This window comes from Quercus suber, unplaced genomic scaffold (genome assembly GCF_002906115.3).
Source record: "Quercus suber isolate HL8 unplaced genomic scaffold, Cork oak 2.0 scaffold_54, whole genome shotgun sequence".
Classification (NCBI taxonomy): domain Eukaryota; kingdom Viridiplantae; phylum Streptophyta; class Magnoliopsida; order Fagales; family Fagaceae; genus Quercus; species Quercus suber.
In genome coordinates, this window is record NW_027069519.1 from 1,504,417 (window position 1) to 1,522,809 (window position 18,393).

Below are 18,393 nucleotides of genomic sequence, written 5' to 3' on the forward strand. Positions count from 1 at the left end.
AAACCTAACATTCAATTCAAATTGAGTCCTTACAGATATAATTAAACGATATTTCTTGAAATTTTTTTTACTACTTTTTTTAATGAGAATTTTTTTTACTACTTAAATATTGAAAGATGTGAAAAAATAATTTCAAATGAGATTTTTGAAAACCAAAATCTCTCTTTCCATAATAAAAAGGAAAATAGATTTACCCGGATCCCAATGGTACGACCCGATCACCAATGATGCCACGTCTAAAATACGCGTAGGTGTAGATTAGCGAGGTACTACTATAAAATAGTATAACTGTCACCTCCATTGTCGTTTTTTTCAAATCCTTAGTCTTCTCTCTCTCTCTCTCTCTCTCTCGCTCTCTAGTTGAACATGGCGACCATATCAACACAACCCTCAACATTTCACACTCTGAACCCTCGTTCAGCCGCTTCTCTCAACCCAGCTTTCTCAACGGCCATAGCTTTCCCATCAAAGCCTTCTGGGTTTCTCTCAAAACCTCTGAACTATGAGCCAAGGTCAAGGAGGAGTACGGCGGTGTTGGTCTCTGAAAGAAACGTGGACGAGAATATCGCTGACTCTGCATTTTCATCTAATGGCTCTAATCCTTCCTCGTCCCGATCAATGTTTGTACAATTAAAAAAAAAAATTCACTTTTTGCTTTGATATCAAATTTTTTTTTTTAATCTTTTAGTTTTTTGGTTGTGGTTGCATTTGTTTGAATGTGATTGGTCATCTGGGGTTTGCTTGTTTTTGTTGAATTTTTCTTGTTTTGGTTTGTGGGTCATTCATTTTCTGTATTCTCTATGTATAGGTGATGTCAATTGGTTATATGGTTGTGGTATATGTGTGATTGTTCAATTGGATTGTGCTGATTTCTATTGAATATTGCTAAATTTGATATATTTTCCGTTATTTTTTTTTATTAAATTTGATATCTTTGTCATTTTTTTTCTATTAAATTGATATCTTTGCCATTATTTTCTATTAAATATGTAGTCAAAAGTTGAAAATATGTATATATTTAATGTGTTGGCTCTGTAAATATGTTTCGGCTTCTGCTTCCTTTGGTGGATCGTGCTTTTTTTTTTTTTTTTAAATAAAATTTTTATAATCCAAGAATATCCCTTTTATGTATAAGGAGTGGCACTATCAAACTTATGATTTTTTTTTTTTTTTTTTTTCCCTCTTTGATATATTCAAAATGTAAAGGTTTCTATCACCTTACATAGGAAGCTTTTCACTTCTTTTAATCTTTTGCTCTCTATAGAAGTTTTATGATTTACAATGTGATTACTCATGTTCTGGGTGAAATGGAATCATTAGGTAGTTAAGTTCTGCTTGTTTGTGGTACACTTGAATTGGTCTCCTTACTTAATTACACTACTGCGTTCTGTTCTTGATCCAGGGTGAGACGGCACACAATTTCAGTGTTTGTTGGAGATGAAAGTGGAATGATAAATCGGATTGCAGGGGTCTTTGCAAGGAGGGGATATAACATTGAGTCCCTTGCTGTTGGTCTGAACAGGGACAAAGCACTTTTCACAATAGTTGTGTCTGGAACTGAAAGTGTGCTACAACAAGTTGTGGAGCAGCTTCAGAAGCTTGTGAATGTTATAAAGGTTAAAACTTAGCTCTTGAATTTTATTTTGCACTTTGTCTTTAACTAAGCTCTTGCCCAAATGGCAGCTCTTCCCCTTTTAAAAGCAACGTGGACGGGAGGTCATGGGTTTAAGCACCTGGGTGTTTGTAATTACCCATAAAAAATCATTATCTTTAGAATCATGTATAGATTTAAGATTATCCTTTAGAATTATGTGTAAAACTGGCTTCCTGATATGTACAATCATGTTTGGCACAATCAACCCCTAAAAGTTGTCAATGTTTTCTGTCAAATGGAAGATTTGTGAATTGATTCAATCTAGAGGTTTGGAAATTAGGAATCTGGTCATGTTTAACCAGGCATTGATGTGGGAATGGCTAAGGCTTAAATGGGTGGGGAAGAGGGGCAGGGTTGTTTCAAATGTAGCTAATGGGAAATATGGGGTTAGCTTATGACAAAAAAGAAGGCAGGGTTGGGAAACTTTTCTAGGTTCAATAGATTTGAGGTGGGTGACAACACTAGCAATAAGTTTTCGCATGATTATAGTGTGGGGAGTAGGTCTAGAAGGAGGCCTTTTCAGAATTATTTTGAATTTCTTGGAATAAAGAGGCTTCAGTAGAAGATTACATGAAATCTTCTATTGGAAATCTTCATTTGGATGTCATTTTTATTAGAGCAATGAACAATTAGGAGTTAGAGTCTCTAGTCTCTTTTCTAGACACTCTCTACTCTACTAAGTGGGGAAGAGTGGAGGGGATACATTGTGTTAGTACTATTCAAAACACTGTGTGTTTGAGTTGAAGACTTTTTGTAAGTCTTAAACTCTAATGGAGGTTGTCTTTTCCTTGGAAAGGCATTTGGAAGACCAATGTCTCAACTAGAGTGGCGTTTTTAGTTGGACAATGGCATTGGGAAGAAAATCATAATGATGGTTAATTTGAGGTATCGCCTGATTATTGTAGTAGATTGGTGTTACGTGCAAGGAAAATGGAGACACTACTGATATCGCTCGCACTCTTCCATTGTTCTGTTTCTAGACAGTTATGTGCTATGGTTTACATTCATTTTGAATTCAGTGGGTCATGCCGAGAAGTGAGGTTGAGTTATTGGCTTCTTGGAAAGGAAAGTGGTTGACATCATAATGTATAGACACGGAATGCAATCCCTTTATGTTTTATGTGGTGCATTCGGTGAGAAAGAAGCACTCATAGCTTTTCAGGGTGTGAGAAATCAATCTTCGAGGTAAAGCTTGTGTTCTTGAGGACTTTATATTATTGGATGACTTCCACATAAAATTTTTTCTTTTTTAAAATTTACTTGAATTTATTGATTTTTATAGTTTTAATTGATAATTTTTGGTGTATTTCTTGTATATACCCTGTGTATATGGGTTGTGCCCCTTTTACACTTTTCTAAAAAATTCCTTATGAAGAAAAAGGTAGCTCTTGACTTATTTGTGTTATCTGTTTTTTTCCCCATCTTTTATTACTTTATTTTTTTGGTCTTTCAGATTATTACCTGTATCAAATCCCAAAATTCTTAACCTGTGGCTTTTGATTTGATAACCAGGTTGAAGATATATCAAATGAGCCACAGGTAGAACGTGAGCTAATGCTCATAAAAGTTAATGCAAATCCAGAGTACCGTGCTGAGGTAGTTACATAGTAATTATCTAAATGCTGAACATTGAGAGTTTTCTTGAATCTATAGAAGTTTTATGCGTTTAATTGTTACCATTTTCTTTGATAACAAAACCTTGTTACTTGGTTGATCTTCAGATTATGTGGTTAGTGGACACTTTCAGATCAAGGATTGTGGATATCTCAGAACACTTTCTAACAATTGAGGTGAAGATTGGCGTTATTCTACTCTTCCTTTTTATATCATATATTATCTATACATTGTCTGAGCAGTCAAAAATTTGAACTCTTACATTGTTTGACATTTATAATTTTGTGTGCTTGTGTGTGATAGAGAGTGCATATCAGTGTGGTTATTGGTTAGTAGGCTTTGTTTAAAACTTGGAAAATCATAACTTAACATTTAAAGTTTGAATATTGTTAACAAATTGGAACTGTTGGGGAAGTTCTTGGGCTGCAGCTCGTTAAATGATCCTCTCTATGGAATCCTGGAAGTTGTGCTTCATGATTTGGGAAACATTCATTAAATCACATCCAGGACAGCTTTTATTGTTGGTAGTGCACATCAACTTAGCAAATGAAACTTTGAGGTATTTTGTCACTGGATATACAATAATATTACAATTGAATGTTTGCAAAATTTTAAACTTGGCATGATGTGACAGGAGTGTAATTCTGTATCTTTGATCTTGATCTCACTCTATTGGACTCATGATGCTTTCTGGATGCATACTTTTTTGTGCGTAACTTGTTTGAGGTTTTTAGTGGAGGTAGACAATGTCAATTGTGTGTGCATCTTTTTGGACCTAATTAGATCTCATATTTAATTGAGCATCTGTATACAGTTTTGCTTATTTTCATTGCTGTTATAAGGTCCTTAATACAAATTATTTATTCTGAATATTACAAAGGTAACTGGAGATCCAGGGAAGATGGTTGCTATGCAAAGGAACTTAAGCAAGTTTGGAATCAAAGAAATCGCCAGAACTGGAAAGGTTCAGAACTTCCCTTGAAAGTCATTGTTCTTTTCTCTTTTCTTATGAAACATTGGTTTTTTATTATTTGAACATGCATTCCATGTCTTCATTTTTGAAACTGTTTCACTTAGTAGATTGCATTAAGAAGGGAAAGAATGGGTGCATCTGCTCCATTTTGGCGATTCTCAGCAGCTTCATATCCAGATCTTGAAGTAACAATGCCTAGCCGTGGTCCTCTTGAACATGCAGAACTCAATGGTGGAAATGACATATCTGCAGGGGTATGAGCTTGTCTAAGCTTTACCTTTTTTATTTTTGGTTGTTGCAGGGGAAGGTGGGTAGTACCTAAGAAAGAATAATTTTGGTATTTACCTATTTGTTGTTTGGGGTATGCTGTATGATGTTAGCTTGAATACTTTGCATAGATAATTTTTAAAATCTGACATTGGTACAAAATTGTAATAATTAGAGTTTCAGATTGGACTTTATGATTTGATTCATGGTAAGTAGTGATTCTAAGCATTATTTTTTATTACACTGTTATTGGCTGTATATTTATTATCCTTAATAGAGACTATTGTAATTGATTTATAAAAATATATCTTTACATTTGCCTTGTTAAGCACACTGTATAGTGTACAATTCATTTTTTTTTTATTTTTTTCTTTCTTTCTATATTTATGTCCCTGCATGAAGGTCTTGACACTTTTTAATAATATTTGTACATCCAAACCACAGTCTCGACACATTTATCATGGCATAGCTACTAAAGAAATTAATTATTTGTCCTATTATTCTGAATTTATTCCTTTTCCTTCTCCTTTTTGTTTACTTATTAACTCCTCCCATCCCATAATGAGTGGCTCAATTGATATTTGCACAAATTTTAATGACAACAATCAAGACTAACTCAAACTTTTAAATAAAAATTTCCTAAATTGCTGATAAAAAAGAAGTAATTTTTTTTACCTGTTAGGATGTAGCCTAGTGATTGGAGGCTTGGGATGAGCTATACATGGTTCTGGCAGGTGGGATCAGGTATCTATGGTTTACTCCCTATAGGTGGATCCAAGGGGCCTTACCTTGATGAGGTTCCACATCGTCAAAAAAAGTAGTAGTTTTTTACTATTGCATGTAGACATATTTAATGGGCAAGCAAAATGCAATGAGTCACTAATTATGGGAAGGAGGGAGTATATATCATTTTGAATTTTTATTCAATATCTCATATGTTTTTTTTTTTTCTTCATGAAGGGTGATGTTTATCCTGTGGAGACATCAGATGGATTTGCATTCAATCAAGTTCTTGATGCTCACTGGGGTGTTCTCAATGATGAAGACGTAAGATAATTTATAGATAGTTATGATCCTTTTCTTTTCTTTTCTTCATCTTCTTCTTGGAATCATAGTCCAACTTCGGTAATACTTGTTTGTGTTATCTGTTCTTATTGTTTATTTTGGAAGTTAAAATATAATAGTTGATTTCTTAATTAAAGGCTATTAATTTTAGTTTTGAATGATATTTGCCACCTTAGTTTAGTTCTTGAGAACTGAAGAACGGGCCAGTTGGGGAACTCAATTAATCACGGTTGCGTAGTCTGACTTGAATTAATTAGTTGAGTTGAACGCATGGTAAAGCTGCTATGGACCACTTCACTTTTAACTGCTGCACAGCATTCTAGGGCCATCAAATTTGTTCTTGGGCCTCCCATAGAATTCCTAAGAAAATATGATTATGGCGCTTCTTGGTATGAAATATGCATTTGATTGCATTGTATTACACCTTTTCATGCCTGCGAAAGACAAGATTTCTCCCAAGCATTCTGGTACCTTCTGGGTGAATCTAGCTGCTGATGCTTGTGGGATGTTTTGTAGATGACATTATCAACTTTGAATTTGATTTTTATTTATGTATTACAACAAGTAAACTATCAAATTGTTGCTTGAGTTTCTTTACCTTTGTCTTTCTAAGGAACCCTGATTGCAATGGGTAGTTTGCTATGTGTACCATCTAACTTGAAGAAACGCCAAGTTGAGTCTAATTGATTCTAGTTGGAAGCTCATACATAATCTGATACAAAATTTGGCATCTTAGTCAACAACCTTCGTTGCTAAAAAGCTCGTGATATCATAATTTGAGTTTGAAAGGTTTATGAGCTTTTTCAGGAATTTACAGTGAGGCTTAGTGGAACACTGTCTTCTACAAGTTTTGACTTTAGCTTTGAGTGGTTATTCATACTTGAATTTGATGTCAAAGGGCTATATATTGCATACATTTTTTGCTTATTGCTTATTACTGAGACTTAGCCATGTGACAATCTGTCAGTTGGTGATATTGAAATAAAGTGGTTACTAGCATTAGTTGTTTTATGTCATGCAAATTAATTCCGGGGCTGTTTTCAGACAAATGGACTTCGATCGCACACCTTATCCTTGCTTGTAAATGACTTTCCTGGAGTTCTCAACATTGTTACTGGGGTTTTTGCTCGAAGGGGCTATAACATTCAGGTAAGTTGTGTCTTTTTCTTACCTTTTTTCTTGTATAATTAATAATGCTTTTGTTTGCAAGGTTTCCTTGCTTGCTCACTTTCCTTTATTTCTTCATATTAGAGTTTGGCTGTTGGACGTGCTGAAGTTGAGGGGCTCTCTCGCATTACAACTGTTGTTCCCGGAACAGATGAATCAATTAGCAAGTTGGTGCTGCAACTTTATAAGCTAGTAGATCTTCATGAGGTGGGGATACTCAACTATGAGGAAGGATGCATTGCATTAAATATGTAAATACTTATGTAATATGGCATAGTTTTAACATACATGGAAGGATTGCATGTAATGCCACAGTTTCCCAAGGCTTTGACTACTAAGCGCAAACTAATTGCTACTAAAACCCAATAACCTAATAAAGCACATATACTATATAAACTTAAGTATGCTGCACATATTTGATGATGTGGTACCTATCCACGATCTTCCGAGGAAGAGAACTTGCCCTTGCCTTGCTATGGTGATTTAAAAGTTTCACCATTACCTTCTAGATCCCAAGTTAAAGTATGCATATATGTCTTAGATGAGGTTAATTTTCTGTAGGTTCCTGTTCTTTTTACTTGTATGATAACAATGGTCAATCATAGTGGATCACTCTATATCTGACAAATTCCACTTGGAACCTTTGTCCTGATGCTTTTGTGGTTCTTGCTGGTCTTGTTATCTTGGTAATTTGGACTAGCTGTGAGGAGGTCTCCTTGAAGGATTCATAAATTTTGGCCTTTCTAAACTCTTATGGTGTGATTCCTTCAATGTCCAATTTCTAACTAATGCTGCCTTCAGGTTCATGATATTACCAACTTGCCATTTGCTGAGCGCGAATTGATGTTGATAAAGATTGCTGTCAATGCTACTGCTCGACGGGATGTACTTGACATTGCCAACATTTTTAGGGCCAAAGCTGTTGATGTGTCTGATCACACGGTAACCCTTGAGGTAATTTTTGTAATTCCTACAGTGATTTCCATTCAAGTTTTATTTTATTGTATCTCTTGACCATATATGTTGATGCCATCAAGTATTTGATGAGAGAATGTGAGATTTTTTTGTTGAGTAAGAGTTGCACTGAAGACCTTGCAAGTTGCATGCTAATTAGGATAGAGTGAAGAGGTGGGGTTGTTGACTCTTTGCATTAGTCCATGTCTGTAGCTCGTTAGTTCCTCGTAGGGAGGTAATTGGTCAAAATTCAGAGTCCACACTTATGCCCTACAGATTGTTTAAAAAAGAGTAATCTGCAGCTGTTGTAGAGATGTAATGACAAAGAAGTCTCTCTTCTAATTTTTTTTAAATATTTAATTTTTTATTTAGTTATTCTCTAAGGGCCTCCAAACAACACTCAACGCTCAGATGCATGTGCAGAGATCCGATAGAAAGCATAGCTATCCTATCACTCTTAGCTGCAATGGCTTTTTTTTTTTTTTTTTTTTTTTAAAGGATAAGTGGAAAAGGTCCAAATTAAAAATAAGACGAAAATATAGTGTTGGTCCCTAGACTTTACTAGGTGAGCACTATTAGTCCTTGAAGTCTTAAAAATGATTGCTGTTGCTCCTTTTTTTAACTACCGTTAATCTTTACCCATGCGACTAACAAAACATTGACAGACATGCCATTTTTCAAGTGATGTGGCACCATTTTTAATATTAAAAATTATCATCCTCCTCCACGTCACAAATCACATGACCCGTTTATTAACCCAAATCAAACCCATTTTTCCCCAAACCAAAATCAAACCCACCCACTTCCTCCCCAATCTGGACATCCAGCTATCACACACATACATGTCAACCCAGGCCCTCCCATTACAGACGAGTACAAGACAACAAAAGTCTGATCTGTGTAACTATTTTTTTTTTTTTTTTTTTTTTTTAATAATTTTTTTAAAGGATAAGTGGAAAAGGTCCAAATTAAAAATAAGACGAAAATACAGTGTTGGTCCCTAGACTTTACTAGGTGATCACTATTAGTCCTTGAAGTCTTAAAAATGATTGCTGTTGCTCCTTTTTTTAACTACCGTTAATCTTTACCCATGCGACTAACAAAACATTGACAGACATGCCATTTTTCAAGTGATGTGGCACCATTTTTAATATTAAAAATTATCATCCTCCTCCACGTCACAAATCACATGACCCGTTTATTAACCCAAATCAAACCCACCCACTTCCTCCCCAATCTGGACATCCAGCTATCACACACATACATGTCAACCCAGGCCCTCCCATTACAGACGAGTACAAGACAACAAAAGTCTGATCTGTGTAACTTTCCATCCTCTTGTCGTGCACATCATTTAAACATTGTAGTTCTTACGTCAACCAAATCTGAAAGAGAACAAAAACAAAAAATAAAAAGAAGTCAAAGAACTAAGAACCACTTGGATATTTTTCGTTAGATCTTACCTTGCATTTCTAAGAAGAATCACAATCAGGATATGAAGTTACAAACTTAAGTTGTAAATTCCTCCGCAGATAATTATTGTCGAAAAGTAAAACAATTTAACAAACAAATCAATAAAATCATCTCCATTGAAACAAAAAACAAAAACCTCTCTCCCTTATCCATATCCTTCTACCACCAACCTCTGTACCTCACTAAATCAAATTTAATTAAATTCCAGTTATTCCCTTCTCTAGTTGGGTTTTTTGTATATGTGTGACAGTCGGAGGGGGAGGATTTGCTATCTCTCGGGCCAGAGATTTGTCAAAGGTCCAGATTTGGACGAGCCGTTGCCAGAGTGTGGAGAGGGTTGGTGGGTTTGATTTTGGATTCGGGAGAAATTGGGGTTTAATTTTGGTTAATAAATGGATCATGTGTTTCATGACATGTAACAGAAAGACCAACAATGCTCGTTTTTAAAACTTTAGAGACTAATAGTGCTCATTTGAAACTTTAGGGACCAAAAGCGCTCAGTTGGTAAATTTCAGGGACTAACACTGTATTTTTGCCTAAAATTAATTTATTAATACTGGCCAAACCCACCTCGCCATATATTGGTCAAATTTGTCAGCCAATTCCCAAGGATCCCGAAGAAAGGCAAGAAATTTATCTTTGTTAGTGTTTAATCCATGTTCAGATTGAAAGGTATAAATATAATAATGTTTGCACACACTTTATGTGCCATTTTCCCTGGTTAATGCAATTAGTAATAACATGCATTATTCTTCAAGGCTATCATAATTCTTTTCTTTGGCTAAATATGCTATCATTTATTCCAAAATGAGAATTATTTGATTTACTGCATAAATTATTATTGTTGACAAGCAATACAAGAAGAAGAAAGGAAATGCAGAACAAGAAAAACAGAGTAAAGGAAGAAGAATTTGATAAATGGAATTCTAGTTCTTGATTTCATTGATTCTGGTTACAGACCCCAATATGTATTCAATAACCACCTCCGCAGAGTGTGGAACCCTAACAAACTCTAACACAAACACATCAGATACTGACACGTATAGACTGATTAGATGCTGACACATGGACTTACATCAATAACTAACTCCACTCCTCACACCTAACTTAAGCTACCTGCAGTTTAGCCAACTGTCACAGCTCTACTACAGGTCGTTTATCAGAAGCTTTATCATATGCCTTTACAATGTTACTAGCATGACATGTTTTGCAGTTCCCTACTCTTCTTTTCTATACTTTTCTGCGTGTCAGATGAATCTAGTGGCCGCTATGAAGATTTAATAAATAATATATGTGATTGCTACAAAGAAAATGGATGTTAGTTTAAAAAAGGTGTTATTGGAGTTTATCTTCCTGCTGTTAATATAAAATGAATTTTCTACTTTTTTCTTCTACTATTTTTAGGCCCTTTTAACTGTTGAAACTAATAAAATTTGCTTCTGGTACTTGAATATTAGCTTACGGGGGATTTGGACAAGATGGTTGCGCTGCAGAGATTATTAGAGCCCTATGGCATTTGTGAGGTTTGTCTTCCACTCTTTAAACTTTAGGTGTATTCTAGAATTTTCTAGGGGCCTTGAATTTTGACTTTATTATCTGAGCCAGTTGTTCTGTCTTAAGCGGCCAAGATCAATTCCTTTACAACATCTATTGAAAGTGTTTGTTCCAAAAATTCTGATTTCATTTGGATCCACTTGAGGTCATAAATTTTATTAACTGGAAATGAATTTTCAGTTGTAGCTTCAATGGGATTTTATTTATTTATTTTGTGGTGTGTTATGATTTTCTGTTGTATCTTTACAATGTGCCTTCATGCGATGTGACAAATTTGTACTGATTTTTGTGATGTTTCTTCCTCTTCTTTGTAGGTGGCGCGAACTGGGCGGATAGCACTTGTCCGGGAGTCAGGTGTGGATTCCAAGCACCTTCGTGGATATTCATTTCCATTATAATTTGAGAACTTGGGAAAGCATCTCTGGCAGTGTTAGAGAAACTTGAGTGAGTTATCCATCTGCGCATTCAGTCTCTGTATATATTTGTCTGACCAAGGAAAGGGTAAGAACTCTATTTGATTGGTCTCGGGCATGGGGACTCACGACTAGTGATTCTCTCCCTTCTTTTCTTAGCTCTCTTTCTCTTTGTAATTAATATGCTGATAGGCTTTCTTTTTTGTTTTTTCTTTGGTTTCTTTTTCTTGTATTTTCTAGGTTTGCTCTATGTTCTTCATGCATAGAGTAGCCTTTCGTATATATAACATTCTTACTTATCAAAAAAAAGAAAGACCAACAATGCTCGTTTTTAAAACTTTAGAGACTAATAGTGCTCATTTGAAACTTTAGAGACTAAAAACGCTCAGTTGGTAAATTTCAGGGACTAACACTGTATTTTTGCCTAAAATTAATTTATTAATACTGGCCAAACCCACCTCGCCATATATTGGTCAAATTTGTCAGCCAATTCCCAAGGATCCCGAAGAAAGGCAAGAAATTTATCTTTGTTAGTGTTTAATCCATGTTCAGATTGAAAGGTATAAATATAATAATGTTTGCACACACTTTATGTGCCATTTTCCCTGGTTAATGCAATTAGTAATAACATGCATTATTCTTCAAGGCTATCATAATTCTTTTCTTTGGCTAAATATGCTATCATTTATTCCAAAATGAGAATTATTTGATTTACTGCATAAATTATTATTGTTGACAAGCAATACAAGAAGAAGAAAGGAAATGCAGAACAAGAAAAACAGAGTAAACGAAGAAGAATTTGATAAATGGAATTCTAGTTCTTGATTTCATTGATTCTGGTTACAGACCCCAATATGTATTCAATAACCACCTTCGCAGAGTGTGGAACCCTAACAAACTCTAACACAAACACATCAGATACTGACACGTATAGACTGATTAGATGCTGACACATGGACTTACATCAATAACTAACTCCACTCCTCACACCTAACTTAAGCTACCTGCAGTTTAGCCAACTGTCACAGCTCTACTACAGGTCGTTTATCAGAAGCTTTATCATATGCCTTTACAATGTTACTAGCATGACATGTTTTGCAGTTCCCTACTCTTCTTTTTCTATACTTTTCTGCGTGTCAGATGAATCTAGTGGCCGTTATGAAGATTTAATAAATAATATATGTGATTGCCACAAAGAAAATGGATGTTAGTTTAAAAAAGGTGTTATTGGAGTTTATCTTCCTGCTGTTAATATAAAATGAATTTTCTACTTTTTTCTTCTACTATTTTTAGGCCCTTTTAACTGTTGAAACTAATAAAATTTGCTTCTGGTACTTGAATATTAGCTTACGGGGGATTTGGACAAGATGGTTGCGCTGCAGAGATTATTAGAGCCCTATGGCATTTGTGAGGTTTGTCTTCCACTCTTTAAACTTTAGGTGTATTCTAGAATTTTCTAGGGGCCTTGAATTTTGACTTTATTATCTGAGCCAGTTGTTCTGTCTTAAGCGGCCAAGATCAATTCCTTTACAACATCTATTGAAAGTGTTTGTTCCAAAAATTCTGATTTCATTTGGATCCACTTGAGGTCATAAATTTTATTAACTGGAAATGAATTTTCAGTTGTAGCTTCAATGGGATTTTATTTATTTATTTTGTGGTGTGTTATGATTTTCTGTTGTATCTTTACAATGTGCCTTCATGCGATGTGACAAATTTGTACTGATTTTTGTGATGTTTCTTCCTCTTCTTTGTAGGTGGCGCGAACTGGGCGGATAGCACTTGTCCGGGAGTCAGGTGTGGATTCCAAGCACCTTCGTGGATATTCATTTCCATTATAATTTGAGAACTTGGGAAAGCATCTCTGGCAGTGTTAGAGAAACTTGAGTGAGTTATCCATCTGCGCATTCAGTCTCTGTATATATTTGTCTGACCAAGGAAAGGGTAAAATGGAAAGAAGTTGGGGCCAAAGGAATTCAGCCTCAAGGTACTAGTGTTAAGCTTGTGTGTATTGGATTAATATGTTTTAATTTTTTTGTGGGGGTTTGTATTGGCTTCCCGTCAGGGCTGTTTGTTATTATATATGTCATGTCAGACTGTCAATTTTGCTTTGCAACAGAAAATTTTGTAAGAGAACAGGCCAGAATTTCATGTTAGATCTCTTGTACGTGATTGTTTTGATTTGTTTCTTCACTCTACCATAGTTGGTCTGTCCCAAAGAAACTCTGATTTTTTTTTTTTTGATGAGAAAAAAACACCAAATTTTATTTGCTTTCATGGTAGATAATTGGTTTTTTCATCTATGATACTTTTAGAAGCAGGCCTTTCTGTTTAAGGATGCTTCTCCAGGCACAGATGTTCTACTGTTGATTCTCACTTGGATAGTAAGCTGGCATTTCACAAGATAATTCTATGCAAAATAACAACAATTAGTCTAGAGACAAATTTTCAGTCTTTTTCATCACTCTTGAGTTGGCATGGTGTGATTGGTGTTAATAAATGTGGTTTCAGCTGTGGACTCATGTAAAAATGATATTGCTCTGATCACAAATCATCCTTATTTAGAAAATTAGATCTTAAAGGAACTTGATACTTCCAATGTAAAAGTATCATGGTTGAAAGACTGAGCGCTTGTTCTAAAATTTAACATTTGCTGAGGAAACATATTTCTAGTTCACAAGGTAACAAAACACTAACGTGCAAAACTTTTGGAAGTATTAAGGTGCATACTTTTACAGGTGATAGCATTCCAAGGACCTGTAGCTTTAGGAGAATGAAGCTGTACATGAAGTAAGTTACTCTTGAGCAACTACAACAACTTGTTTTCCAACATTGCGGCTTGTGAAGAGTCCAACGAGAGCTGCCGGTCCACTCTCAAGGCCTTCAGCTATGTCCTCCACATATGTAACCTTCCCTTCTTTGATGTAAGGTAGAATCAACTCCAAAATCTTTGGATAAAGGTGATCGTAATTGGGAACCAGGAATCCTTCCATGCGGATCCGTTTCGCTATCAGTTGCAATAAATTGTGCACACCTTCAGGATACTCTAAGGTTGTATTGTGAGATCATCCCACATACAGAAATGCGGCCACCAATCCTCATGTTTAGCAGCACTGCATCAAGCATCTTACCCCCAACGTTCTCAAAGTAGATATCAATACCTTGAGGAAAGTACCTGACAAAACAATGCAGCATATATATTGGCCATAGAATCAGAGACCGGAAAAATTAAAATAGAAGAACAAAAATTAAAACCTTCAAAATATTCCTAACCAAATAAAATTCAATGCATTTTATAGGATTATTAGTCCATCCAAATTGGTGACCCTTTAGTTCACTATCAATCTCATAACTCTGATTAAAGCTTAGACAATGATGCTTTATGTACTGCTTGGAAGATGTATTATCACTGACCTTTTCAAAGCTGCATTCAAGTCAGGCTCTTCTTTATAATTGAAAGCATGATCAAACTGAAACTTGTTCTTCAGTAAATCAACCTAAAGTTACAAAGTAAAAACGAATCTGGTTAATGAGGTTGTGCACTCTGGTAAGACAATCAATACCTAATTTGATGGAGTCAGGAGTTTTATGCCTTCAAACAAACATTACTCAATTGTATAATGTCCATATTTGCAAATTTATGACATTAAACATGTATATATTTGTCCAAATTGGGTGTGTGCATGTAGTAATATATTGTAAAACTAATATGTGAATTATATAGGAACAAAAAAAATCTTGGATTACTTTTTGAAATAAATGGAAATTGATTTATTTGCAATAATATGAATGTTACAATTAGAATACTAGGGTATTAGTATATCTGCCAAATAATTTAAATGTGGGAATCCTAAAAAAATCTGGACTCCAAGTTGTTTATTTTAAAAGAAGTTGGGAAATTCAACCTGTGGTGCATACTAGATTTGAGGGCAGAAAAGCATGACAATCTTGTTACTTTTATTTCAGAGTCAAGTACATTATATTATAAAGAATATCAACTCGCTCATATTTCTTTTTTACCTTCAACACTAAACAATCATTAATCACTCCAAACCAAGTTGCAGTCACAATCATTAACTACCCCACAGCATTATTAGAATTGACACTTTGAGAACTCATAAGCAGTGACTCACCTTTTCTTTGCTTCCAGCACTCCCAACAACATAGCAACCCAGCAGCTTTGCAAACTGCCCAACAAGCTGGCCAACTGCTGCTGCAGCTGCTGAAATGAAGACGTACTCTCCTTTCTTAGGAGAGCAAACCTCATAAAATCCAACATACGCAGTCATACCAGGCATACCTACATACAATTGATGCCTTGCAGAACTTTGGGAATCAAATAGGACATATACTTAGAAAGCATACTAGCAATATGTGAATTAACCTTGGTTAGAATTGCTGTAGGATGGCACAACTCCTGGCTAGATTTCCAACGTTAAGCCAGCAATGTACCTAAGATATTAATTATTAATACTGTTAAACCTATGTACACATCACTGGTTGGAATGGCTAAGTTCTATTTTCAGAAAAAAAAAATGATTCAATAGAAATAAATTAAAATTAGTTTTTGGCAACTAACTGACCAGTATCTGAATAAATGAGGGTAGTACATTGGAATGTAAATCAAAGTAAAGAAATATCTTATATATTCCATATGATTTTTTATTTTATTTATTTATGATCATAGTCCTTATGATCATATATATCATCATTATTTGCAACTTTTACCATACTAGTAATTTCAAAGATAGCAAACAGAGGCAGCTTACCAAGAATTCCAGTATAGTAGGATAGAGGCACATCAGTGCGTTCAATTTTAGTCCGTGGCTCTTCGGTTGTTGTAGTGAGACTATATTCTTCCCACCTGGTTTGTCCCCTAACGAAGTCACCTTCCTTGAAGTTTGGATTCCCAGAATCCAAAACTTTTGCCACTCCATATCCTCTAATTGGCTGCTTGGTTTCAAGTCAAAATCATCAATCCAAGCACGCAATATTGCCACTAGACGAATCGTTAAACCCCACAATCATTAATTGTTAGACAAAATCCTAACATTTTAATGAATGGTAGCATCTTCAGCACCTTTTGAAATCTGTCCTAGTTTTGTTTTCCAAAAGAAAAAATGACCGACTAGCGAATACTAGGATGCAAGTTAAACATTTTAGACCATAACTTCCAAATTATATAAATTTCTTCATATAATATGCACTAAAGAATAGTTGAAAAAGTTCATGCAAGAGGCTCTGATACAGTCTTCTATATTTTGATGGTTAAACCTCACATGAAAGATGTCAAGAGTTACAAAACTAAAGTAAAATGAGGAACTGGGTCAGAATGATCACTCACCAAACCAGGCTTGAAGGAACAAAGAAGGGAGATTCATAATTTGTCATACGGGCTCGCTGGGAGGGATCACAGGACAAGTAAAGGTTCTTAACTAAAACTGCATTGGAACCTTCAGGGACCTTGAGTTTTATGGTACTGGTAGTGGTCACGCACATGTCTGATTCTTTGGGAAAGCCAGTCACATAGCCTCTCAAAATCACCTGCTTGTTCCTCATTTCCTGTCCAAGACTTGCCATTGTTAAACTCTCCTCATGAATATAAGTATGCAAGAACTTCACTTAGAGGTCTAGTTTTTGTGTATTCTAGTCTTATATATAGCAGGACTGTAATATAGGAGTTTGAGTAAGAAGCGATGAAACTGATGAATAAGAGTGAACAATGTCGAAAGGGTTGGAAAAGCTGGCTGAGGTATCTTACTATCTATTTGGCATTGCTTTGCATAAACGACCAAGGCTTATGCCTCTCAGCTGATGTTGCCTCATTACATAAAAGTACATACACATGATTGCTCCTTGTTCTATTTTTTTTTCTCTTTCTTACACACGAAAGATGGAAAAGAAAAAGGCATGGCAACTCTATGAGCTCTCGTTGTAAGTTTGTAAACTACAAGCTATGTACACTGGTTGGAAAATCTTACCACGTGGTTTGCCTAGCTGATACACAGGTAGAGAATTAGTTCATAACAAATATTATCAACTAGTTGCAAACCTAGACGATGCATGAGAAAATGAAATATAATTATTTAATAATAATATAATGTAAAATTTGTAGATTAAATAGTATATGTATTATCTAAAAGAATTTTTATTTTTATAAGTTTTCTGTAATAGAAAATATAATGTATTTTGCCTTCAATAACAATACATAATGATATATATATATATATATATAATGTAATTTAATATATAGATTTAAATTACATTATTATAATATGGGTAAATTGCAAATTATACCCCTAAAGTTTGGAAGTGATTGGATTTTATACCCTGAAGTTTCAGAATTTGGATTTTACTCCTTGAAGTTTGGTGATGTTTGAATTTTATACTCTGACGTTTTAAAATTTGGATTTTACCCTCTATAGTTTAGGAGTGTTTGGATTTTACTCTCTAAAGTTTTGGAGTGTTTGGATTTTGCACCCTAAAGTTTCAGAATTTGGAGGGGTAAAATCCAAACACCCCTAAACTTTAGAGGGTAAAATCCAAGTTCTGAAACGTTAGGGTGTAAAATCAAAGCACCTCAAACTTCGGGGGGTAAAATCCAATTTCTGAAACTTTAGGGTGTAAAATCCAATCACTCCCAAACTTTAGGGGTGTAATTTGCAATTTACCCTTATAATATTGTTTTGTATAAATGGAGAAGACATTATTTAAAAGGAATATTTTTTAAAGGAATGAAACTTATGCACAGTACCTTAGGTACTGTTATTTAAGTTCATCTCTTAAAATTCTGCAATGTGGCTATTTAATTAAAAAAAATACACTTCTATCCTATGAGAAAAAAGTCACATGGCAAAATCTTAAGAGGGAACCTAAAGAACAATATCTAAGTACTTTACTTAAATTTTGCAATTTTTTAAATATACCATAATCAATTGACTAATTTGAACATATTTAAGAATATTAAAAAAAAATGCATACCTTTTTTTTTTTTTTTTTTTTTTTGAGAATCATGTTGGTAAATTTTATTAATCAAGAGGAGGCTTATCAGCCAAAACAAGAGAACAAATGTCAGGAGGAACAGACTCTATCCAGACAGTTAAAGAAGAGCCAAACTTGGCTTTCTTTGCTAAGGCATCGGCAACAGAATTACCTTCCCTATACACAAGTGAAAAACTATATCTCTCTAAAGAGTTTACATAAACTAACGTATCTTGAATAAGATGACCAAAAGTAGATTGAAACATATCACCTCTCCT

General features: G+C 34.7%; 1 protein-coding gene, 1 long non-coding RNA gene and 1 pseudogene across 2 annotated transcripts; 2 read left to right on the forward strand and 1 right to left on the reverse strand.

The window, feature by feature from the left end:
- The first annotated feature begins 307 nt into the window (after positions 1-307).
- Positions 308-11,223, forward strand: LOC112030812 (acetolactate synthase small subunit 1, chloroplastic). Its single transcript, XM_024063476.2, has 12 exons — positions 308-620; positions 1,403-1,616; positions 3,167-3,250; positions 3,376-3,444; positions 4,149-4,232; positions 4,349-4,495; positions 5,469-5,555; positions 6,618-6,722; positions 6,825-6,947; positions 7,542-7,694; positions 10,625-10,690; positions 11,036-11,223. The coding sequence occupies exons 1-12, from the start codon at positions 367-369 to the stop codon at positions 11,117-11,119; spliced, it is 1,470 nt and encodes a 489-aa protein (XP_023919244.2). The 5' UTR covers positions 308-366; the 3' UTR covers positions 11,120-11,223.
- A 9-nt stretch (positions 11,224-11,232) lies between these two features.
- On the forward strand, positions 11,233-13,290 carry LOC136066989 (uncharacterized). Its single transcript, XR_010628514.1, has 2 exons — positions 11,233-12,546; positions 12,892-13,290. It is a non-coding gene; the product is annotated as an uncharacterized LOC136066989 (long non-coding RNA).
- A 639-nt stretch (positions 13,291-13,929) lies between these two features.
- On the reverse strand, positions 13,930-16,714 carry LOC112030814 (2-alkenal reductase (NADP(+)-dependent)-like; annotated as a pseudogene).
- Between the last annotated feature and the right edge of the window lie 1,679 nt (positions 16,715-18,393).